The sequence below is a fragment of the Lissotriton vulgaris genome, chromosome 1_1, assembly GCF_964263255.1.
Source record: "Lissotriton vulgaris chromosome 1_1, aLisVul1.2, whole genome shotgun sequence".
NCBI classification, from domain to species: Eukaryota; Metazoa; Chordata; class Amphibia; order Caudata; family Salamandridae; genus Lissotriton; species Lissotriton vulgaris.
Window position 1 is genome coordinate 537,170,218 of NC_141685.1, and position 24,794 is coordinate 537,195,011.

The 24,794-nt window shown below is 49.2% G+C and overlaps 1 protein-coding gene across 6 annotated transcripts in view; it reads right to left on the minus strand.

Moving 5' to 3' along the window:
* Nucleotides 1-24,794, minus strand: part of FNBP1L (formin binding protein 1 like) — a 659,713-nt gene that overhangs the window by 31,838 nt on the left and 603,081 nt on the right. For all 6 annotated transcript variants that reach the window (XM_086953911.1, XM_086953913.1, XM_086953916.1 and 3 more), the window contains exon 13: nucleotides 5,469-5,614. In XM_086953911.1, coding sequence (XP_086810037.1) covers nucleotides 5,469-5,614 — 146 coding nt within the window. The remainder of the gene's footprint in view (nucleotides 1-5,468; nucleotides 5,615-24,794) is intronic.

The window sequence follows — 24,794 nt, forward strand, 5'->3', positions numbered from 1 at the left end:
AGCTCCGCGCTGCGAGAGCGCTCCAGCCCCTCCCGCTGGAATCCTTTAGCGGTCGGGTCCAGCAGGCTGCAAACGAAGCCCCCGCCCGCGTGACTGAGGCGGCGCTGGGTCCTTGGGCCTTCCCTCCCCCTGGATAGCCCTGAGGTCGGTGGTTCCCCCCCGAGTGGGTCCTGTAGACCAGGGGGGCCATCCGCTCTACAAGACCCGACCGGGCCGATCGCGTCTCACGCGGGAAGCGTGAGACTTGGCAGGGAGTCGGGATTTCACCCGTCCAAGGCACCGCGAAGCGCGGCAAAGTGCATAGCAGGACCCCGTAGGTCCTAATCAGACCTGAGAAACGTTTTAGACCTGAGAAATCTCAGCGCGCGGCCTCTCGAATAATAGTTTCAGTTTTAGGCTGTATATGACACCTTAGAACGATTAAGCCCTGTACTCGGTTGTATACTATCACGGGAAACTGGGATACGAACGAGTGTTAACGGGTGGCACTCTCCATGCGGTACTAATAAAGCATGCGAGCTCGTAAGAGCGAATCAAGATGAATTTATCAGTATAAAGGAGGATTCCGCAGGACGGGTGTGGGCCTCGTAACCAGTCTCAAGCACCTGCTCTGGGCTGCTGCCTGCCTTCCGTGTGTGGCGGACACGGGGCGTTATCCTAGCGAAGCAGCGTGATTCTGCCTTTGACAGTTGCTCTCAAGCCGGCTAGATAAAGCCCGAGGAGCAGCACGTGACTGGGCAAGCCTAAAACTTCTCCAGGCTTCTAGCCCTGCCCCTCTCTCCTCCGTTCTGCTCAGCGGGATACGGCTCTGTCTTCTGATTGGACGAACATCCTGCCAATCACCCATAGACAAAGTTTGCTGCGCCACACAGCTAGGGAAAGAGGGATCCCTCCTCTTTTCCCACGCGCCCCCTCCTCTTTGACTGAACAGCGACTGCGGGGGTGCCTAGGGGGGATGACTCTTGTGGAATGGGGAAGCTCGCATCACGTAACTAATACAATAAATACTGCGACACCAAGGGTGTGATGCTCTCCAAGGAGACCCGGATTAGCTGTGGGGGCGTGGGGAAGACGATATAAGCATATGGGAGGAGAATACAGGAACTCCCGCTTATTAAGTAGACCTCTCAGATACCCACCCATGGGACACTCAAAACCACCATGCTCCTCGCTTGCACCGAAGGTTCAGCAATGGGCTCAGGAGACTGGCACTGCCACCATTGATGACGCCTTTGCTGGTGTCCTGTGTGCACCCGCGGGAGGCAGACCAAGGAGGACTTGTTCGTCAGCGCAAAGCGCCAACCTCTCTCGTTCAACCTGCCGCGAGTCCAGGGGGCGGGGCCCGCTTCCCACGCACAGGTGACAGTCCAAACCTGGCTGCTGCTGCTCCTCGTCGGCTCCCCGTTTCTCATTTCCGCATTCAGATCACAAAACGGGTAGTCTGGATGTTGTGGAAAATGCACGTACCACCGAAGCGCGCAGGTGTCGTGGTCAAGAGAAAAACAAAGAATGACCCTCGCAGTGCCACTACGCTGAGCGGCTGCGAGCCAGCCGGTCACCCGTCCCACGTAGCACCAAAATCAGTATCTAGTTCATACACGTTCGCTTCCCGTTACCCAAGACACCCCCTTACAACAGACAACCTCCTCCACCCACTTATCACTGTGAGCACCAGATGCCCACTGAACAATATATCACGCCCTTGCCCCCCAGAAGACAATAAGATACTCAAAAGCATTAGTCAGCATATGCACATCAGGTCAAATCGCCTCCGGTAAATATGTATGTAGCTCCTACCTAAGATAACCAACTAAGCTCAACACCTACCCACTACACAAGTGATAACCACTAAGAGATACCACTAAGAAAAATGACTCAAGCCTTCTCCCTCCACCATGTGCACTGTGAGGACCACCAGAGCAACAGGTGCGTTCATACACATGCGTATGACAACTCCCCACCCTGGATAACAGCGCTAGCAGTCTCTCGCCCCATCCACGGCAGCAGGTGTGGGCGCGATAACGTTTCGGTAAGCCCGACTACCTTTACCCGCCATGTCCATCATCCCACACCCGGCTACCTGCGCCCATTGGGTCTGTTCACTCCCGAGACACATTTTACGGGCCAGGCACTTGTTTTTAATTGGAAATACATTTATTACCCAATAATCAAATACGATGCGCACACGATATGCATTCTGTGCTGGAGCCCCATATTTAAGGTGTAGGGAACCTCAGAACTTCGATACATGGGAGCAGTTTTAGACAGTGTTTGTAATGACACCGTGAATGTCTGGAGTCCCAGACTCTTAGCTCGCCCCACCTCCTACCGTAAGTCTGTCACAAACGTCATCAGGTAACTAGCAATGGCTCCGCTTCCACTGTTTTTAGTCCTCCCTGTACACACCCTGGGCATTTCATATTTTGGAGACTAATATTCTATTTATTACATACTCAGTAAAAATAAATGGAAATCTGAAACATGAAATTTAGGGTGGCGACGTTCACACTAGTAGTTTAAACTCACTATTTCTAATCATGCATCTTTACTGCTGTTCATCTGTAAAGCTGTAATCATACATATTTTTTGTATTTTGCTGCTTTCACGCCGAGACTATATTATACATAGGGGCCCATACGTGCTCTTGAATATACATTGCACCACCTGGCAGCTCTGCGACACGAGCTCAGAGGATACTGCCACTACAGTAGCTCGGAGTGTAGTCTGTAAACAGAAAGGTGGGAATAAAGCAAGTGTCAATTGCAGAATAATTGGTACCACTTGGTACCACTGCACCAGCCACACTACTTCCCTACTGACCGTTCTCCACTTCAGCCCCGTCTAAATTACAATTCCTGCTTGTGACCCTTTTGCCTGCTTGTGCTTGTTTTCCTGACCCTGTTGCCTGCTTGTGCCTCCGTGTGCCCCTGTTGCCTGCTTGTGCCTCCGTGTGCCCCTGTCGCCTGTTTGTGCCTCAGTTTTCGTGCCCCTGTTGCCTGCTTGTGCGCCCCTGTTGCCTGCTTGTGCCTCCGTGTGCCCCTGTTGCCTGCTTGTGCCTCCGTGTGCCCCTGTCGCCTGCTTGTGCCTCAGTTTTCGTGCCCCTGTTGCCTGCTTGTGCGCCCCTGTTGCCTGCTTGTGCCTCCGTGTGCCCCTGTTGCCTGCTTGTGCCTCCGTGTGCCCTTGTTGCCTGCTTGTGCCCCTGTTGCCTGCTTGTGCCTCCGTGTGCCCCTGTTGCCTGCTTGTGCCTCCGTGTGCCCCTGTTGCCTGCTTGTGCCTCAGTGTGCCCCTGTTGCCTGCTTGTGCGTCCGTGTGCCCCTGTTGCCTGCTTGTGCCTCAGTGTGCCCCTGTTGCCTGCTTGTGCCATGTGGGTGTGTGTGGAGGGCTCTGTGTGGCTGTGTGTGTGGGGAGGTTTGTGTGGCTGTGTGTGTGGGGAGCTTTGTGTGGCTGTGTGTGTGGGGAGCTTTGTGTGGCTGTGTGTGTGGGGAGCTTTGTGCGGCTGTGTGTGTGGGGAGCTTTGTGCGGCTGTGTGTGTGGGGAGCTTTGTGTGGCTGTGTGTGTGGGGGGGGCTCTGTGTGTGTCATTTGCGAGAGATAAAGCTAGTGGCATTGTAAATGACAATGCCATTTATTTATGTTAAAAAATACATAAATAAAAATAATGTCAAGAGCAATGCCAATAGCTCTAACTTTAACAAAGGCGAAACCATTGCATTGTAAATGCTTGTTTTCTTTTCCTGACGTAATAACGTCAGAGTGATGACAAACCAGCACTGAAGATGGATCCTGCAGATGAAAATCCAAGATGAAGCTAAGAATACTGTCCAAAATCACTAATTAACAAGAGAAAACTGAGCAGAGCTCATAGGAGACTCTCTAGCACAACGTGCGGCAGAAAATCTGAAGGTCTAAGTTTCTCTCAGGAGTGTTCTAGAGGGTGAAGGGTCCCAGATTGGTTCAAGGATATTTTTGGTCTCTTTTACAAAACGAGAGTTATGGGTTACAAAACTGAAATGGGCCTAGGCCTTTTTCCTGCTTTGTATGGATTTAAGCATTGCTTTTTGACATCCCGGGGACTCCCATCTCGATGACCGGGAATGACTCAAGCATGTGAATCTATGAAAGTTCCAATACGGGAGTAATTTGAAATTTATTAAAATGCTGAGCAATATGCAACACCATGGACACAAATTACGGAGGATTGCACTACAAGCAACAAAAATGTTTTGATTAATGATGAAAAAGAATCCCAAGTGTTAGAAATGTGAGGCATCTGTAGGGATGTAAGAGTATATAGTCTGGAAATGTCAAAGTGTCAACTTCTGTCTCAAAGAGAAAAAATTAAGTCATTAAGGACTTAACCATGTTGCCTAATCGGGCTCCAGTGCTCTATTTGAGGATATGGTAGTGAAGCAGAAGAATAGTTCTCTTATCCAGGCTCCCATCACTGATGTCAGCCATGAGCACAGGAATGGGATAGCAGAGGCTGTGCCTGGAACGCTGCTTCACTCAGCTCATCAAGCTCTGCAACACTCACAGGAGAATAGAGGGGTGAAGGTGGGCTGGCTCACCTGTGAAGCTTTTGCTAGAGAAGTGTGAAGGGAATGACCCCACGAGAGCTGGGAGGCATTCCTAAGGCACTTACTGTGCTCCTGAAAGAGATGCTGGGGAGAAATATGTGCTGTTTAGTGGCTCTTCTATAGAGGATTCCTCAGAAGGGAACACAGTTCTGGGTGTGTTTTAGATATCTAAAGCCAGTGATTAAGACTAGCAAAAACGTGGATCACAGGACTTTTTCCCCTTAGTCTACATGCAGTGCAGCAAAATCAATTGGGTCCAATGTTCAATTTTTTTGTAGAGCGAGAACAAAAGGTTTGTGAGGGGACCTTGAATGTCAGTAGCAGTCTGGATCAGTTTTAGGAGACATCACACTCGCTTACTCAAGAATTCAGGACTGCGCACGCTGAAGTAGTCTACACCCTGAATTCAAAAGATGTGAAGCTGGACACTACAAGTCTGAGTCCTGAAGGTCCCCAAAATCAAAAGAAATTATAGTTTGAAATGTGCAGACTCAATCTGACAGAATTCAAAATAAATAACATTACGCTTCGATATGACAGAACACAATTGCATGCATCCTTGTATTTTGGGATGGGAGGGAACAAGAGGTTGTGTAGGGGGGGGCGGCAGGGGGCCAAATGGCTGAGATTTGATACAGGTCATCACTCGCTAATGTTAAACTGTTGCCAACGGTATATACATGTTAACTTTCCTGTTTGATTGTTACACCTTCATTTCAATACAATAATAGATAATGTAAATTCAAATTTTGCTATATGTATTTAATCTGTAATCTAAAAATCTGTTTATAGATTAAAAAAGGACTCTAGCAAATATAACAGCTAGCACTTGCAGTACCGTACATTCATGAGCCCATCATTTGCAGGGGTAACTAACACATGTGCAACATACCATCAAACGGGTAGATAGCTTTGCAATGTCCTATGGCTGGGAGAGGATCGTCATCATCAAATTCATCATCGAAATCATGATGGATGTGCGCCTGTGGCTGGACAGGAATTTCTTGGTTTGAGTCTTCAGTATAACTTCCTTCGGGGCTACAAGAGAACATACATTAGGTGTAAAGAGACAATACACAAAGGAACCTCAGTCTTTGACACCATGCTTACAAATTCCTGAAGTCATTCAATTTCAAGGCAACTGAAGGCAATTATGGAGGGCCAGATTCATGAAAAGTAGTCTGGAAAATATTACATGTACTCCTGTAGGTTTCCTTCTATGTTCGGGGTAGATTTCGGACTACCATGTAATTCATAGGTTTCACAACTGCTCTCAGGAATCTGAATCCTACAAAAGCATTCACGCGGAGTTAAGTTCTTTTGGGATGTTTTATTCATACGAGTTACCATTTACATGTGAACATATACAAGGAATTCATATGCATAACGGGTGAAGTGCATGAGAACTGTGATCTTGAGTGCAAAAGGGCAGTGCCAACGACGTGGCTAAAAGGTAGAGAACGTTGTGTAATTGTTTTGTTTGTCTTTAACTGTCAGGTAACTGCATATAAAATACAGCACACAACTTAAAATAAAAAAGATATGTTAAAATAATCGTTTGAAAATGCACCTTTATGTTATGAAATCTCAGTTAGTGCAATCCCTGCAGATGTATATGTGTGTAACCAGAGAATCACAGACGTAAATCCTGGTTGGCGCAGTTAAGAATACTGACCTGCGTATTTATACCGACACCAGTTCCGACCCAGCCTGTGACAGAAAGCACTGTGACTATGTAAGGCATTATTTTAAAATTGTACAACTCACAATATAAAATAGGCTTCTTTAAAACTTGTAAAATGATTGAGTTGTAAACATATGTCAAGTATTGATCATGCTCTATTTAGTTATTGACTTAAAGATTCAGTGACAGACATCGTCTATCTCCCTTCTCATCTTTCTGATCATTCAGCTATTTCATTTACTCTAAAGCTAGGTCAGCAACACACTCATGCTTCTTGGTCTTTTGATCGCATCATTCTATTAGAAGAGGACGAAGTTATTTTTCTCCGTTCAGAGACCCAGCATTTTTTGGAGACCAACTTAAAGTCAGCTGAGGTTCAGACGGTGTGGGATGCCCTGAAGGCCTTCTGGAGGGGCTGTATTACAAGTCGATCCTCTCACAGAAGGAAGAAGTATAGGGAAAGCATTGAGAATTTGGAGACGGAAATGAAAGGCATTGAGAACAACTTAGGTGCCCATATTGGCTCAAGCGCGGACCGAGAAAGACTAGATACATTAAAAACCCAATTGGAAAACTTATTACAGGCAAGGGTCGCTAGGAGGTGGGTGGCGAGCAAAAATTCCCACTTTGAGTTTGGTGAGGCCGCTGGCATGATTCTTGCCTGAAAAACCAAAGCCGAACAGGCGCGGAATTACATTAGGGCGATTAAAGTGGAAGGGGAAGCAGTTTCTCTGTTTTCAAAGTCCGAAATAGGATGTGTGTTCCAGGTTTTCTTTCAGGCCATCTATAGTGAAGACACATGTGAAGATCGGGTAGAGGGATGCTTGGCTAGAAATGCAAATGCTACTTACCAGTATGCATCTGTTCTTGGCATGTAGGGCTGCTGACATTCATATCTGTGCATAGATCGCCGCCTAGTGTTGGGTCCGGATGATTGCACATTGTTGTCCTGGAAGAGTCTTCGAAATATCACGAGATAGGTGGCTCCTCCCCTGGACTACAGTGCGCATGGGCATCGACTCCATCCCCAGATTGTTTTTAGCCATTGTGGCCAAGATGGAGTGAAACTCAGTGAATGATGACCATGCCATGAAATGATATGTGAACACTGCAGCTGCTACAGGCGCCGGGGAGGAGGGCGGGCGATATGAATGTCAGCAGCCCTACATGCCAAGAACAGATGCATACTGGTAAGTAGCATTTGCAGTTCGAGGCATGTGGGCTGCTGAATTCATATCTGTGCATAGAATACATAGCAGTCCCTCCATTAGCGGCGGCCGCCCGTGCCAGCTGCAGCAGTTTGGAAAAGTGTCTTGAGAACTGCCTGCCCTACAGCTGCCTGCTGTTTGGAGTGCACGTCTACACAGTAATGCTTAGTAAATGTATGTGTGGTAGACCATGTGGCTGCTCTACATATGTCCTCTAAGGGAATGTTTCCAAGGAAAGCCATAGAGGCCCCCAACTTTCTGGTGGAGTGGGCTCTTGGTGGAATTGTAAGAGTGCGTTTTGCCTTTGCATAGCAGATCTGAATACATTTCACGATCCACCTAGCAATACCAGCCTTGGAAATAGGGTTACCTTTGTGATGTGGCGCAAAGGCAACAAAAAGCTGCTTAGTCTTTCTAAAATCTTTGGGCCTATCAATGTAATACATTAGGGCCCGTTTAACGTCAAGGGTGTGGAGCATCCGCTCCGCCAGTGACTCTGGATTTTGAAAGAACACAGGCAACTCAATGGTTTGGTTGATGTGGAACCGAGACACAACCTTGGGTAGAAATTTAGGGTTAGTGCGGAGCACTACCCTGTTTGAATGAACTTGGAAGAAAGGCTCTTGGATTGTGAGGGCCTGCAGCTCACTAACCCTCCGTAGCGATGTAATTGCTACTAGGAAAGCCACTTTCCAAGTCAAGAACTGAAGTTCGCAAGAATGTAGTGGCTCAAAGGGAGGACCCATCAGTCTTGTAAGAACCACATTGAGATTCCATTCTGGAGCTGGTGGAGTCCGTGGCGGAATGACCCTTTTGAGTCCTTCCAGAAATGCCTTGAAAGCAGGCACTTTGAAAAGTGAAAGGTGCTGTCTATTCTGGAGGTATGCGGCCATCGCAGACAGGTGAATGCGGATGGAAGTATATGCCAGATTACACTGGTATAGATGGAACAGGTAACAGATGATGTTCTGAATGGAAGCATCTAGTGGATTAATGTTGTGGTTTGCGCAATAGATGACAAACCGCTTCCATTTAGCCGCATAACATGCTCTAGTAGTGGGCTTTCTTGCTTCCCGAATGATGTCCATGCAATTGGGAGGAAGGTTAAGGTAGCCAAACTCTAGGACCTCAGGAGCCAGATCGCCAGGTTGAGCTGTTGCGGATCTGGGTGCTGAATGTCACCATGGCTCTGCGTCAGAAGGCTGGGTGTGAGATGAAGCCTTTGATGCGGTACCACAGAAAGTTCCAGAAACGTGGTGTACCATGGTTGGCGAGACCATGTTGGAGCAACTAGGATGAGAGGCATCGAGTGCTGCCTGAGCTTTCGCGCCACCAGCGGTATCAGAGGTGCTGGGGGAAAAGCGTACGCAAATCTGCCTGACCAGTTCATCCATATCGCATAGCCCTGCGATTGCGGGTGTGGGAACCTGGATGCGAAGCTTTGGCATTTTTTTTAGGTCTATCTCTGGATGACCCCACTTTTGGAAGTACGGTTGGAGTACTGATGGATGTATCTCCCACTCGTGCATTTGGTGGCTGTGCCTGCTGAGCAGGTCCGCCATCTGATTGTCCTTGCCTGGGAGATGTTCTGCCATGAGGAAAATGTTCCTCTGAATGGCCTATTCCACATGATCTGAGCCAGATGAGACAGCTGCGGAGAGTGTGTGCCCCCCTGTTTCTGAATGTAGTACATGGCCGTCATGTTGTCCGTCCAGATCAACACTACCTTGTTGCACAGATGTACTTTGAATGCCTTTAAGGCCATGAAGATCGCCATCAGTTCTAGTACATTGATGTGCATCTTCTTTTGCTGTAGTGTCCATAGTCCCTGCACTGTGTATTGGAGTACATGCGCTCCCCATCCCTGGAGAGAAGCGTCCGTTGTTAGGATGATCTGCGGCACAGGCTCTTGAAACGGTCGGCCCTTGCAAAGGTTTTGTGGATTCCACCAATGCAGAGAGTTGTATGCCCGACCGCTCACCAACACTAGGTCTTTCAACTGCCCGTGAGCCTGAGTCCACTGACGTGCTAAGCACTCCTGAAGCGGACGCATATGTAGTCTTGCGTGTGGGACTATGGAGATGCAGGAGGCCATCATGCCTATCAACTGCATGAACACTCTTGCTGGAAGCGAGTGTTGAGGTCCGAATCTTTGGATCAGCGACTGAATGCTGTTGACTCTCACTGAATTCGGCTGTGCAGTGGCCGCCAGAGTGTTTATGGTCGCACCCAGATACTGCCGTATGTGGGCGGGCTGGAGATGGGATTTTGGGTAATTCAGTGAGAACCCCAGATCGTGCAGAAGGTGAATGGTGTGGGACACGTGGTCGGCGCACTGCTGGGCCGACTTCGCTTGAATGAGCCAGTCGTCCAGATAGGGGTAGACGTGGATGTTCTGACGTCTCAGATGCGCCGCCACCGTTGCTAAGCACTTTGTGAAGACCCTGGGCGCTGTGGTGACCCCAAAAGGCAGAACCTTGAACTGGTAGTGCTGGTTTTGAATGGTGAACCGGAGGTACTTTCTGTGTGAAGGATGCAGTGGAATGTGAAAGTACGCATCCTTGAGGTCCAGAGTCGCCAGAAAGTCCCCTTGCCAAAGCAGTGGGAGAACCTGCTGCAGCGTGAGCATATGGAAATGTTCTGACAGAATGTAAAAGTTGAGAGGTCTGAGGTCTAGGATGGGCCTGAGGGATCCGTCCTTCTTTGGAATCAGAAAGTACAGGGAGTAAACTCCTGTACCCCTTTCCTGCAGGGGCACGAGCTCTATTGCTCCTTTTTGCAGCATGACGTTGACTTCCTGCTGCAACAAGTGCAAGTGCTCGCCGGACATAGGACGGCTTTTTTGGGGGTATGTTGGGTGGAGTGGATGTGAGCTCCAGACAATAACCATATTGGATAAGAGATCTGACCCACCTGTCCGTGGTGATGGACTTCCACACGGGCAGGAACTGCTGGAGTCTCCCCCCGACCGGTGTTGCGTGGTCGGGGGGCAGTGACAAGGCGTCACTGTTTGCTGGCGGTGGAGGACCTGGAGCTGTTATTACCACGTCCTCTGCCTTTGACGTTGTTGCCACGGTATCCACCCCGACCCTTGTTGGTATATGAGGATTGGGTGTTACTCTTATAGAATTGCATGGACTGTGACGCTTGACCCCTTGAGGTGCCTCTATTACTGGAGCGACGAAAGGAACCACCCCGAAACTGCTGGGACTGCAAGGCACCCATAGACTTAGCAGTGTCGGTGTCCTTTTTCATTTTTTCGAGGGTGGTATCCACTTCTGGGCCAAATAGGTGGTCTGGATTGACAGTTTGGTTCAGGATAGTAGTTTGAATGTCTGGTTTGAAACCGGATATTCTGAGCCATGCATGTCTACGCAGTAGAACGCTAGTGTTTAATTGCTCTTGAGGCGGTGTCAGCCACATCCAGAGCGCACTTAATTGAAGCATTGGTGATAAGCTTCCCCTCCTGTATCAACATCTCTGCTGCCTCCTTATATTGATCTGGCAAGTGCTGCAGAAGGGTCTCTAGAGTGTCGTAGTGTGCCCTGTCGTACCGCGCAAGTAGCGCCTGTGTGCTGGATATGCCCCATATGTTGGCGCAGCAACACGTTTCCCCGAAGCCTCAAATACTTTTGATTCCTTATCTGGGGGAGGAGCATCACCCGTAGTCTGTGAGTTGGCTCTTTTGCGTGCATTGGAGACAACCAAGGAATCCAGAGGCAACTGTCCTTTGATGTAGGTTGGATCAGTGGGCGCTGCCTTGTACTTTTTGTCGATACGAGGGTTAATGACTCTTGCTCGGGTGGGCTCCTTGAAGACCTCTGGCGCATGTTTTAACACCCCTTTTAGCATTGGCAATGTCTTAACAGTTTTTTCAGCGACTGAAAAGGTGTCAAAAAGAAAATAGACGTCTACTGGGTCTGCATGGAGATCGACGTCATGATTGGCTGCCGCTCTTTCAATTAGGGCATTGAAGGCCGCAGAGTTCTCTGTTGGGGAAGTTTTTGCTGAAAAAAGCTGAGGCTCCTGTCCTGAATGAGGGTCCCCAGGGTCACCCCCAGCAGACCAAGGCTCAGTCACATCCTCTGGGTCTGAGTAAACTGGATAGGCATACTCATCCTCTTCGTTTCCATCACCCTCCTCAACATTAGAATGAGTGGGTGAGAGTTCATGGCTTTGAGGTGATGCAGGCTCCATAGGGGCAGATGCACCCGCAGAGTCCAACTTCTTCTTAAGTGGGATTTGGAAATGTTCCAAAGCTGGCTCAGGGGTGATCTTCCGTTTAAGGAGAGAGAGCTTGCCTGTGTTGGCGTCGATGATCACTTCTCAACGCTCCTCTTCTGCCAGTGGTTGGTGGCGCGGGCTTGGAACCACCAACAATGCCTTCGGCGTCGAAGATAACTTCAAGGGCACTCCGGCCCCAGGTTTTGCAGTGAAAGCCTTCGGCGCCGTCTTTGGCGGCAACGTGAACAGAATCGGCGTTGGCGCCTTCGCCGGTTTTTGTAGAGGCTTGGGCGGCACAGTGTCCTTCGGCTCTACTGCCGCGGCCCCCTCCCTAATACGTTGAAGGGACTCCGTGACCTTCTTGGTGAACGAGGCGGAGGGACGGACCGGCTCGAGAGAGTCTTCCGAAGCCGGTTTTGGGACGGCAACCGAGGACGCAGTCATCGGAGCCGACGCAGCTCCCCCCTTGGCCTTGTCGAGTGGAAGCGGGGCAGTGAGAGACTTGGGGTCGTCCTGCCGCTTCTTCGTGGCCTTCTTATGGTCGTCGACCTCCTTGGTATCAATGCGACTCTTCAGTGCGTCGACCAACTTCGGCGCCGACGCAGCCGCGTCAGCCGTTTTCACCTTCGGCTTCGACACCGTAGTCTTCGGATCGGCCATTTTTGCGTGGCTCTTGAGCTCGACGGCCATCTTGCATTTCTTCGGCGCCGAGGCCTCCGAAGTCTTCGACCCGACCAGTGCGACTTGCGCTTTCGGTTTCGATACGCCTGGCGTCGAGCCCGATGGTTTCACTTTCGGTTTCTGTACCGTGAGCGGTGCCGTATCAATGTCCGTGGCCGGGCCGGAAGGCGGAGCCGTGGGACGGGAATCAAGGCTTTGGGTAAGGGACGAAGGCGATCCCTCGGCCTGGGCCTTAGAATGGGGGCTGGCCCCGGAGTCAGTGTGAGGAAGCTCCTCTTCCGAGCTATCCTCTACGGTGGCAATGGCCCCGTCGTCGTCCCCTACCTCCTCGACGACTTCCTCGAACTCCTCGTCTTCCGCGTCGTAGTCTTCCTCGACCTCCGACGCCGGGTTAGAGTCTGTGATATCCTGGATAGTGTCGTCGCCGACATCCTCCTCGAAGATGTCCGTTGGAGGGGGTGCCGATCGCTGGACCTGCAGTCTTGCAGCCCGGCGGAGCTTGAGTGTCTTCTTCAACCGGAACTTGGAGCAGCCATACACTTGGCCTCGTCGTGGTCCGGCGACAAGCACTTATTGCACACTGGGTGCACGTCGATATGTGGGTACTTCGAGGCACACACCGGGCACCTCTTAAATGGAATTCGTTCCATGATGAAGTAGGTTGGAGCGTCGTGTAGGCCCGTCCGCGCCGAAAGCACGCGGAAGGGTAGTGATGGTTCGGAGCCGATGAAACAAACGAACCCGAACGATAGACAATACCGACGCGAGTCCTAAAGACCTTTTGGTCTCGAGTAAAGTAAGTTAAACAACTATCGATTCAGACAGAGGGAACCGAAACACATCCGAACCCAATGGCGGAAAAAAAAAATCTGGGGATGGAGTCGATGCCCATGCGCACTGTAGTCCAGGGGAGGAGCCACCTATCTCGTGATACTTCGAAGACTCTTCCAGGACAACAATGTGCAATCATCCGGACCCAACACTAGGCGGCGATCTATGCACAGATATGAATTCAGCAGCCCACATGCCTCGAACAAAATATCTACTTCAAGCCTCTCACCAGAGCAAAGCAAGGCTCTGGGGGTAGAGATCTCTGTTGAAGAGATTAGTAAGGTAATGGGGCAAGTGAAGCGTGGAAAGGCGGCAGGCCCTGATGGTCTTCCGGGGGAACTGTATCGGGCCCTAAGTGAGATCACCACCCCAGTTTTGGCCACGGTTTTTAATGGGATTCCTTTGGAGGGAATGGACCCTCCCAAGTCTTGGAATGATGCTACGGTAGTTTTAATACCTAAGCCAGGGAAAGATCTGACAATGTGGGTCCTACCGCCCAATTTCGCTCCTCAACAGCAACTATAAAATCTTTGCTGCTATTATGGCTTCTAGGTTGGGGGGTGTGGTAAGCTTGATTATCCATGACGACCAAAAGGGTTTTATTAAAAGGTAGACATCTGGCAGACCTCATGCAAGACCTAGTTGGGGCCATTGATATTGCAACCACCTTTTCTCTTCCTCTGGCCGCTCTTACGCTGGATGCGACCAAGGCTTTTGATAGGGTCAATTGGGCCTATTTGGCCACGGTCATGAGGAAATTTAATCTACCTGAAAATTTCTGCCATATGATAGCCCTCATATATAACGCTCTAACTGCTAGGCTATCTGTAAACAACTCCCTCACAGAGCCATTTAAAATTACAAGGGGAACAAGGCAGGGTTGCCCACTTTCTCCCCTCCTTTTTAATCTCTATATTGAGACTTTTGCCAAGGTTCTTAAAGAAGAGGCTAATATACCATCTTTTAGCTTTGGTGGGTGGGAAAAGCGGGTGGCTTTATATGCAGATGATATTCTCATTTTGACATCGGACCTGGACCTGGCCTTTCCAACAGTGATTAAGAGGGCGAAGGAATTTGGCAAGATTTCCGGATATGAGAAACGCCAACAAAATGGAAATCGTGGCCTGGAATATCAACAGTACTTATCTGGATGTAGCCCCATCCATGCGGTACCTTGGAATCAGAATCATCCAAGATGTTAGTAAAACTGCCATCTATATTCTCGAACGAGTACATAAAGAGTGTCAGAAACAGCTAAAGGCCTGGACTCACCTCCCCTTATCCATCTTGGGGAGGACAAACTTAGTAAAGATGTCTATCCTGCCCAAATATACTTTTCTTTTTAACTCAATCCCTATGGCTTTCGATACAAAACAAATAAATAAATGCCAACAAGAGAAATTCCTTTATCTGGAAATATGGAGCCACAAGACTGGCCTGGAAGAAGTAGGGAAAAGGTTGGGTTAACACTACCAGACCTACAATACTATGCATGGGTGTTTCAGCTTTCTTACTCCAGAATGCTTCTAAAGACACTGTTGGCTTCCTCTAGGGGAGAGATGTTTAGAGCCATGCTAGAGGGTGCAGATCTTCCATCTGACGGCTTTCTCTTTAAATTTGGGGACCAGAAATTCTTTAAAAAAGTAAAATAAAAAATTCTGCAATCATTGGCTAGAAGCTGGTCTACAATTAGAAGGCGTATAGGGCTTAGCTACTTCTCAAATCTAGCACCTATGTGGGACTCGCCAGATACTCCAGCGTGTCTTAAAGACAGATTGGCGAGTCCGGTGAAGGACGCCGAAATCTTGTATTGGGGAGACCTTCTGGCAAATGGCTCAATGGTGTCGTGGGAGGAGCTGCGGGAGAGAGTTGGGCCGGGCCTCTCAAGATTTAAGCACATGCAGCTGAGTAGCTGGGCTCAGGCACTGAGTAGGAAGGGGGTCCCTCTGGGGAAATTAGCAACCTGGAAAATCAACTGGTGTCAAGGCGGGGGGGGGGGGGAGGGGGAGGTAAGGCGGAGGGGAGGTAAGGAGGTCTCCTGTTGGTATTGGGCGATCCCGGAAGAGATAGACAGAGACTTCAGACTTGCCGAGGAGCTATGGAGAAGGGAGGTGGGCGTCCACTGTGAGCAGTTGTGGTTGGACTCCTTCAACCTCTTATATAAGATTGTGAAACCAGCATGGTTGAGGCGCAACCACCTCTTTACGCTACATCTAGCAAATCTTTCCCCCCAGCGGTTAGCAAAGTTTCTGCCAGGAAAAAAATGCAACAAATGTGATCTGCTAGAAGCATCAGATGTGCATATGTTTAAAGATTGCCCCGCCATTATTCAGTTTTGGAAGGAAGTGAAGGTTGCCCTGAGCTCTATACTCAACAGCACACTAAACATCACTCTCCCTTTAATCATCTTCGGGACTGATGTAAACATCTCCAGACATGCTAGATCCTTTTTGTTCTATGCAATTCTCTTAGCAAGGAGACAGATTTGCAGGTCCTGGCTTGATACCACACCTCTGTTATACTCAGGGTGGCTGACGTCCCTAAACGAAGTCTCTAAGGTGGACCCGGCCAGATCTTGTAGCAGGAAAAGCTTGCTTTCTGGGACCTTTTGGCACAATGGAGTTAGGATTTCCGGGTTTTTTTTTATGCCTTCTTTCTGCTCCATGGACTAATGGCAGGGGTCCCCTTTGGCTATAGCGATGCCCAACAGGTTGCAATACACCTTGATTGAGTATAGCAGGTCGCCCTGTCTGTGCTGTATCTTTCCCTCTTCCGCCAAAAATATATCTGTGTTCTGGCCTGAGCTCTAATCTCGAGCTATGGGAGCGGCCGTACAGACACAATGGTGGTCGGTGGACTCTTGCACGAGGGCAACGGCAAATGAGGACACAAAAAATAAAAAATGATTGAGTTTAAAATACACGTTTGATCAAAATATATATTTTATTAATACAGAATCCGACAGCACCTAGTACAAACATTTTTTTTAAAGTGCCCATTAATAGAACACACTCCAGAATATTACCTCTCTAAAAGAATAAATCTTAGTCACCTTGAAACCTCAAGTGACTCCATCAATGAAAGTGTATAAAGGCCCTCAAGCCCCATTCACTTTGAGAGTAGCCAATTGCATACATTACATTTCTTTCAGGTATCCAGCAACCTGTAGAGAAGATTGGTTTCGTATTTAGATTCCTGCAACCCTCTCTCTCTCTCTCTCTCTCTCTCTCTCTCTCTCTCTCTCTCCTGCCCCACTCACAAGGTCTGCATTAACAGGCAGGGGACCTTTTTTTCTTTTTGATAAAAACTCTGGGAACTGTATTTGTAAAATTAAAATAGGTATGTCATTTACCATAGAACCCGCCCACTTCGACATGGCATATATGCATATGTCAACTTAACACCAGGACACTTATACTTTAAAACATTATTTACTGTGGGAAAATATTTTCCCACACAGCCCCTACCCATCCTGCGAGCGGAAATCTCTGGACATACATCTCCACCGATTTTGGGAATGTTTCTTCTTCCTTTCCAACTTCTTGACAGGAGTAATTTTAAGCAGCATACTCATAGTAGGAAGCAGGCTGCACAACTTTGTGAACAGATATGTGCGCCAAGTGCCGTGGGCATCATTTAGTGGGTAGGATTCAAAAGAGTGAATCGTGAGTCCCACAGTCAATGTAATTGCTGACACTATTGCAATAATTATTTTCAGTTCAAGATAAATAAAATACACTGACATGGGTTTCATTCAAAGCGTGCATTTATCCAAATTTTCTGCAATTATAAAAGTGACATTTATATACAACGTGCAAACAACGGCACTTGGTATACATACCTAAGAAGTTACCTTGATCCCCGTGACCAGGGTAACTTAAAGAGCTTAAAGGGTTGTCCTTGTAATACATTCCAACTTTGTGAATATCCACAAACTTTAAAATATTTGTGGTTGCTTGTCTATTTCTGCAGGTGTTCCTAGCTAGGAAATCAACTCCTTGCATAATATTAAAGCCAAGTGGTACGTTATCACGTAAAAGTGAACTGCATCACGAGTGCAACATCACATTTTGTGAATCCACTTCTAAATGCAGCTATTTGTGAAAGAATGTTACATTTAGGTGTGGAAATAACTTTCTTAGTTGGGCCAGAGTTATTTAAGAAATACACATTTTCTGATCAACCGAAAATAGAGTTGGCGGATGAAATACATCATAAGCAATTAAGCTACTAGGCTTGAATACACTTCAACATGGATCCGAAGAGAGTAGGAGAAAGGAGCGTGATGCGATGTACAACTACTCCAGATGTAAAAAGACAAGCACCACAATTTCTACATCAACGTAGATCAAAAGCTACTGTGTGCACCACTACATTAAATAGATGGTTTCTACACTGAATCAGCCATGTAACAGGCCAAAACACTTTTTCCAGGTAGTTGCTACCATGCTCCTACAGATCATTCAGACATTTTTAACTGGGCTTCAAGCTAGGGGACTGGGAGGCTGCTGCCCGAAGAAATGAGAAGGCTGCCCTGATCCAGTCCCATCTGAGCTTAGCCAATATAGCTACACCATTTGGACACATTTTGCCTAACACTTTCCAAGTGGAAGAGCGAAAGGGATAAGCCTCCAAACCCTCAGCCCACAGGTCAGGGCAAGCCTCGCTTGCTAGGCTCATTCACGTGGTGCAATGTGAGTTGACTTGAATATTTTTGCCGCAGCTGGTTTGAGTTCATAGTCCAGCCCTGGCAGCCCTTCTAAATGAGACTGCAATTTGACTACAAAGACGCTTTCAATACACCAATTGCTGTTACATGATAAATGATCCTTAAGGGGCTCATTTAACGACAATAGACTAACTGTTTTGTTTAGATTTATTATTTATTTATTATTAAGTGTCTCCCATAGATTTATTTAGGACTTGATTTATAAGGGACTTGAGATTATTAAACTTCCACTAATGGCATTATGCACATTTTGCCCAAGTCACTTGTTTATTTGCTTTAGGGGATGAGGAATGGAGGGGCGAGATTCCAAGGGGGCGAGAGTAATTGCCTACCAGCCTCAGTATTGTTTCCTCTCTGTATTGTGGGGTTGTTTATGGGAGGATGGAGGTGTGCGCGAATACCCAAAGGGAACGCTACACCCTCTGGGGAACAAGACTCAAACCACTAACTCTTGACAGATTTGTAACAATTAGACACTTTTTGCATTAAGTGCTGCTTAAGTATTTGCATTAATCAATATACTGAACCTAAACCACCTTATACTTTACAAAAGCCCCAACAAAATCTGGACGCTTCTAACAAGATATAGATCATGTCAATGGCTCAGCAGAGCGCACTACTAGGTTTTTCGGACGACAGGCCAAGATGGGCCAATGAGGGGTCAGGCTCTCTCCTGGTCAGGTTGAAATTGTTAGCAGCTTCCCACACCGTGAACCATCAAAATCTGCTGAAGAGAACTACAAAGGCTGCTTATCCAGACTCTCAAGCCAATAAATGGTTCAGATCCTTCCTGAGCCAGATCCCACAGAGTCTGCTTGGTCTCCTTTACGTAGCTGCCAATATCCTCACATTGCAGTGCCCTCAGGGCTCTCCCTTTCTGCTGGTTATATTTAACATTTAAATGGTCCCTCTGTTCTATCATTTCAAACTTACTGAAGTGAAAATGCAGTCCTGTGCAGATAGCAGAAACATGCAGCCAGATCACAGACAACCTTATTTTTGGGAGTTTTACATAGAACGAACTCGACCAGAAGGTATCGAGGCATAGAACAATTCACGTCCTATAGGAATTATTCATTAAAATCAAGAACAGGGTCCACCAAATTCATCTTCAGCTAAACAGTGCCAAAGCTGAATTTACCGTGTTCAGAGAGCAGTTCCAGGGAAACCTGGTCTTTTCACCTGCTAGTGCTAAACTTTCTCTCTTGGAGCACAAATCAGGGAGGTGGTCAGCAACTGTTTCTACCAGCTATCCAATCAGAAACCAACCCACTCTTTGCTCTCCTTCATACATAACACATTGTTGGATGGAACAATTGTCAAATCCAGGTTAAATATTGTAATTGTCTTTGTATAGGTCTGTTGGAAACAAAAATTGCACAGCTGCACACAATTCTGCAATTAGAGACATCGTATGTCAGAGACAATAAGGTGATATCTCAGAAAAAAGGGGCATTACACTTGTTTGCAGGCAAGGATCATGCTACTTTCAAACTACCTTAAACTGAGACCAGAGCCCCCAGTCAATGAATCTCACACTATAAACATGGGTGTGTTTCCAAAGAATCCAGGATGGCGCTCTGTTAGGAGTACCCTGATGTAAGTTTCAATTTAGAATGTTTAGAATCTTCTCAACAGCAAGCCCCATTTTGACAAAATCCCTTCAGGACCACCTCTGTTTTCCAGCTTAAAGGCAGCTTTAAAACCTATCGTTTCTAGATCTCCTTAGATAACCGGTGCCAAGAAGCCTTGTCAAAAGGTGATCTGCACAAGACAAATGCCATAATTATTCCATTGTTATCCTAATGCTGTAACCCACGATTACTAGGTAAATGACTGCACTAAACCCATCACTAAAAACAGGAAACCCAACATTGGCAACAATTAAATCTATTTCCAGCGCAACCTTATTGTTCCAACAACCTTCATCTTCCACAAAAAGCAAAAGAATCCAATAATGCACTTAGCAGAGACAAATTAAATAAGTTCCATAATGCAATGGTTTAAATCGACATTAAAAAATCACATTATCTGTAACAACAATTTAAAGAAATATCCATCACAAAGATACTCTTCACCAAAATAAACCCTCTCAACATCAGACAATTTAGAAACAAGTCATGCTGTTGCCCCGGTCTTACACATAGGCGCGGTACTCTGAACTTCCTTAATGAACACACTTTCCGGTGCATAAGAGGCTGAAGTGTTCGCAGATTGTGGGTGCTGTCTGGATATAGGCTTCACATCACCAACGGATTCACTAACAGACAAACAAATGGTGCCATCTATCTTGAATTCTTGGAGTATAAAATCCTTACGGTACGAATGTCCTTGCTCTGTAATTGAGCTACATATTTGCTGCAAAACTTGTTAGCTAGCAATTTAGAAATGTTGTATAGACATTATTTTGATAAGTCGACGAAAGACTGATTTGGGTACATAGAAGTACTCCAAGACAACAGTTTTGCTTCAGAGTTTAGACTTTAATTGAGCACTATTTTCAGAAGTCATCAACGGAGGATTATGATCTCTTATACTTGCACTGGTTTTCAAAAGAGCCATGGCTGTTCCTTTTTAGGTCGAGGACTATCGGTTCTGCCGTAAGGCAGAAACCGGAAGTCGGAGATTTAATGATTCTTAGAGTGCTGCATTTATCCCTCCCTCTTTTTGCTCTTTCTCCATTGGCTGGCTTCCTAAATGGAGGCCAGCCATTGGAGGAGAGAGCCATCCCTCCAAAGAAGCCCCGTCTTTTTCGGATTTGGGGGCGTCATTTTTGCTGTTCTTTAGACAGTGACGTCGCCCGTCACTCAGAACAGCAAAATATGCCCCCAATTCCGAAAAAAAATCTGAAGCTTGTGGCTGCCATTTTAAGTCTTCTTGTGATGAGGTAGGCTGCTGTCCTCGTTTCCCGCTGTCTTTTTCCCGCCCCCCCTCCCGCTGTCCGTCTCTGTTTCCGCCCTCCTCCCGCTGAATCGGTCGGCCGTTGTTTTCTTTCCCTGCCTGGTCTTTTTCCCGCCCCCCTCCCACTGTCCGTGTTTGTTCCCGCCCTCCTCCCGCTGATTAGGTCGGCCGCTGTGCTGTTGTATTCTTTTTCCCACCCCCCTCCCGCTGTCTGTCTTTCTTCCCGCCCCCCTCCCGCTAAATAAATCATTCAGTGGTAGCCGTCTTTTTTGCCGCCCCCTCCCGCTGTCTGGTTCCCGCCGTCTTTTTTCCCGCCCCCTCCCGCTGGTCCTGTCCCGCCCGCACAGGATCTCATCGCAACTGGTATCTTGAACGCCCACCATAATTGCAGGACGCTGAGGTGTGCGTGTTCAGGACTCGGGAGACGGAGGGAACAGACCGGAGCACTCCTGAGGAACGAGGACGAGCCAAATGAGGAACAAGGACGTGAAGCAGATGAGCTCATCGAGGAGCGAGGACGAGAAGCAGACGAGGCACCCCAATGACGTGCGGAGAGAGCCGGTGTTGAGCAGGAGGAGTGGACGGAAGAGTGGTGGTCACTCCCGGAGGACGTTGTAACGCCGCCGAAGCTCAGGAGAATTGCGGCCCCCGTGGTATGTGAAACGGGGCAAGGGTCACAGTAATCCGGGAAGATGGGGGGGGGGGGGGCGAGTCCGAGGGACTCAAGGGGCATGGGCAGCTCGTGTTTCCATCCTCTGCACCCCATTTCGTTTCAGTTCATCTGCACCGCATTAGTTCTCGCTCCCCCCAGCACCCCTAGAAGTGCCCGACCTTCTGCGCCTCTCTCTCCCTGCCAAGGCGTCTGCCCTCCAGCCCCCCTTGGCAGCCCCTCCGGCTCCACGCCCCGTCTTTGACCCGACAGCATCTTCTCTGGGTGCAGTGACGTAACAGTACCCCCCCACGGTGCGGGGCGCCCCGGAGTTCCAGGGGGCCCCACTGGCACCGCACGGGCCCCTGGCCCTAGAGCTCTTGGCAGGGTCTGGAGCGTGGGAGGAGGGGGGACCTCGCCCTCCATGCACTGAGCAGAGGGGGGGGGGGGGGCTCACGCTTCTTTACGCCACTGTCTGGGTGACACGCTGGGGTAGGGCACACATATGGCCCCTGGATGGGTCACCATACCCCCCCCCCCCCATCGAGTTTCAGTCTCGAGGCTGCAGGGGGCGTCAGGCCAGCTTTAATGAAACACAAACTGCCACCCAAACCCTACCCGCCAACGACCCCACCACCTCCCGATGCAAAATTCAGTCACCCTCTTAGAAATGATGGCCAAAGGGCCAGTTACATTTTTTACAGGAACAAAATATGTTAAATAGAAACGTAACTAGACGCTTCAGACACCAGTGACCACGGTCAGAGGGCAGCTAGAAACCCCCGGCGCTGCTCCCGTGGCAGTTCAATACACACCCAAACCATTATGGCAGTAGGGAAACCTGTTTGAATTGGTCAGCCTGGCAGCCCCGGGGGATAGGGTCATGACCCTCAGGTGTGTCAGGCATGCCTGAGTCTTATTTGTGAAGGGGGTCGCGGGCGGCCTCCCCATGGTGCCAGCTTTGATCTGTGCATTCAGATTGGAAGTGTAAAAGAACGCTTACTTGCATAGCGCTTCAGGTCTAAATTAAGACCTTTTTTTTCCAAAGCGCTGCTGTTTTGCCCAGAGATAGATCTGTGAGGTAATTTGCTCAGGATCACCCAATGTGTCAAATGGGCGAGCTGGGTTTAGCACCAGGTCCGTACCCACCTCCCCGAGCGATGATACACCGTGGAAACCATCCTTTTCTAATCCTGGAAGAGGGTGTGAGGTTGAAATACATCCCGGTGGTCTGTGGGTATTTATGCCCCTTTCACTCCGGGTGAATTGGCATTCATGGCGCGCGCACAAAGCCCTGTGTTGGGCCGGTGGGGGAGGGGGGCACCTGCTTGGCTGCTCCCAGAAGCGCCGCAGTGTGAACTCCAAGTGCCGCTCCCGCACCCCGCTCTGGGCTCCCACGTGAAAGAAACGGCCCGCCAGGCCCCCGGTTAGAGATGGGTCAGTGCCTGCCTCCCTCGGGTCTTCCCAGCCCCGGAGGAGGCGAGCCCAGGCCCAGCCGACCGCGCCAGGCCACCCACCCCCTTGTAAATCAGCACAAATTGAAAATCCTCGCCGCAATTCGAAATATAGGATCCTTGCAGGATTGCAAATCCCGGCGCCTCCCTCGGGGGCTGTTGCGCCGTAGCGCTGGGGCCATTTGGCTCTCGTTATGGAGGGAAGTGGTCAGGCGCGCGGCTCACGGCGACTAACCCCAGAGCGGAAATCAATACAGGCAGACCACCCCACCCCCCTCAATGAATCACACTGCACAGAGTTAGTGAACACCTCCATGGAGCGAACGAAGAGCCGGCCATGGCGCACCGTCTCCCGAACCCATGGGGGCCAGAATCAAGCGACCCCCCTCGGTGCGTGAGGGGTGAGGGGAGGGGGGTAACGTTCCTTAAACCCCTTAACAGTGTTGAACATCTCGGACCTAGCACTGCGCCAGACCGAGAATGAAAGGGTAGTGTGAACCCGCGCAGCTCCGTACAAGTTTTTTGCACGTTAAATTCCACTTTAATAAAACACGCTAATAACGACAGTCAAACGACAATTTATGTAGCTCAAAAGCATTATTGATGTGCGAAGTGATACTGTTGACACCGTTGTCGGTTGTGGTTTATAGTCCTGAATCCCGTTCTCAAGCGCTTGGACGCCTCGTCAGGGCTAGTAAGCGCTATATAAATGCAATTACAGTACAATGTATTTCTTAGGGCATGTTGTATAGCGCCTAGTGATGCCTTTCGGTTGCTTCAGGGCGCTGTCGTTAGCACGAGAAGCACCAGGGCTCACCTAGCTTTTCTGGCTGCCTCAAGCAGCCTTGGTCTGTAAGTGGGCCAGTGCCCCATATCTGGTCCAGCGAGCAGCAGGGCACAACCAGGAACGGCCTGCAAGAAGAGTCAGCCTGGCACTGGCATGGTGCCAGCTTCACCCGCCCCCCCTGTGCGGGAGCATCACCAGGCGCCCCGTGTGCTCCCTGGAGCAGAGTCCCGCCCGTGCGCAGTCTAGGGGTTCAGTAACACCAGTGAAGCCACCCACCCCGAAGAGTACTCAACTCTGGGAATTGACATGCTCCCCTGCCTGGGTGCTGCGCGGAGGACGGGCGCGCTGAGCCAGAGCTGCAGCCAGGGGTCGCTAGTCGCATGCCTATCCTTCGGGGCTCTGTACTGTGGGCTACGCCTGGATGAACCGCGTGTGCTAAGGAGTGTTTGCACGTCAAATGAGGGATTCGGCTGCACGCCCCAAGCACCACAACGCCCCTTTGCTCCGGCAAAACCGGATGTAAAGAGATCTTATGCTGTGTAGTAGGGCAGTTTAGACCCGCCTCTTAGCTCCGTTCGCTTTCATTGGCTGGCTTCCTAAACAGAGGCCAGCCATTGGAAGAGAAGTGAGTCATTCCAAACAAGCCCCGTCTTTTTCGGATTTGGGGGCGTCATTTTTGCTGTTCTTTAGCTCGTGACGTTGTCCGTCACTCAGGACAGCAAAACACGCCCCCAAATCCGAAAATGGCCGCTCGTTTCTCCAAGGCATTTTCTCCTTGCCTCGGAGAAACGTGGTGGTGTTTTTGGAGCTGCTCGCCTCCCTAGAAGCTGCTCGGCTTCGCTCCTCTCCTCCCTTCCCTCTGCCCTCCTCGTCGCGCTCTCGCCTCCCTCCCCCCCACCCCCGCCACCCCCGCAGCTCTCCTCCGTCGTGCCAAAAATCACATCGGACCGCATTTGGTCCACTTCTTCACTCCTCCCTAGGAGCTGCTCGGCTCCGCTCGCCTCCTCCCTTACGGCGGATGGGGCTTCCGCCCAGCGCCTCGGAGCCGAGCTGCTGTCTTTACCGCCCAC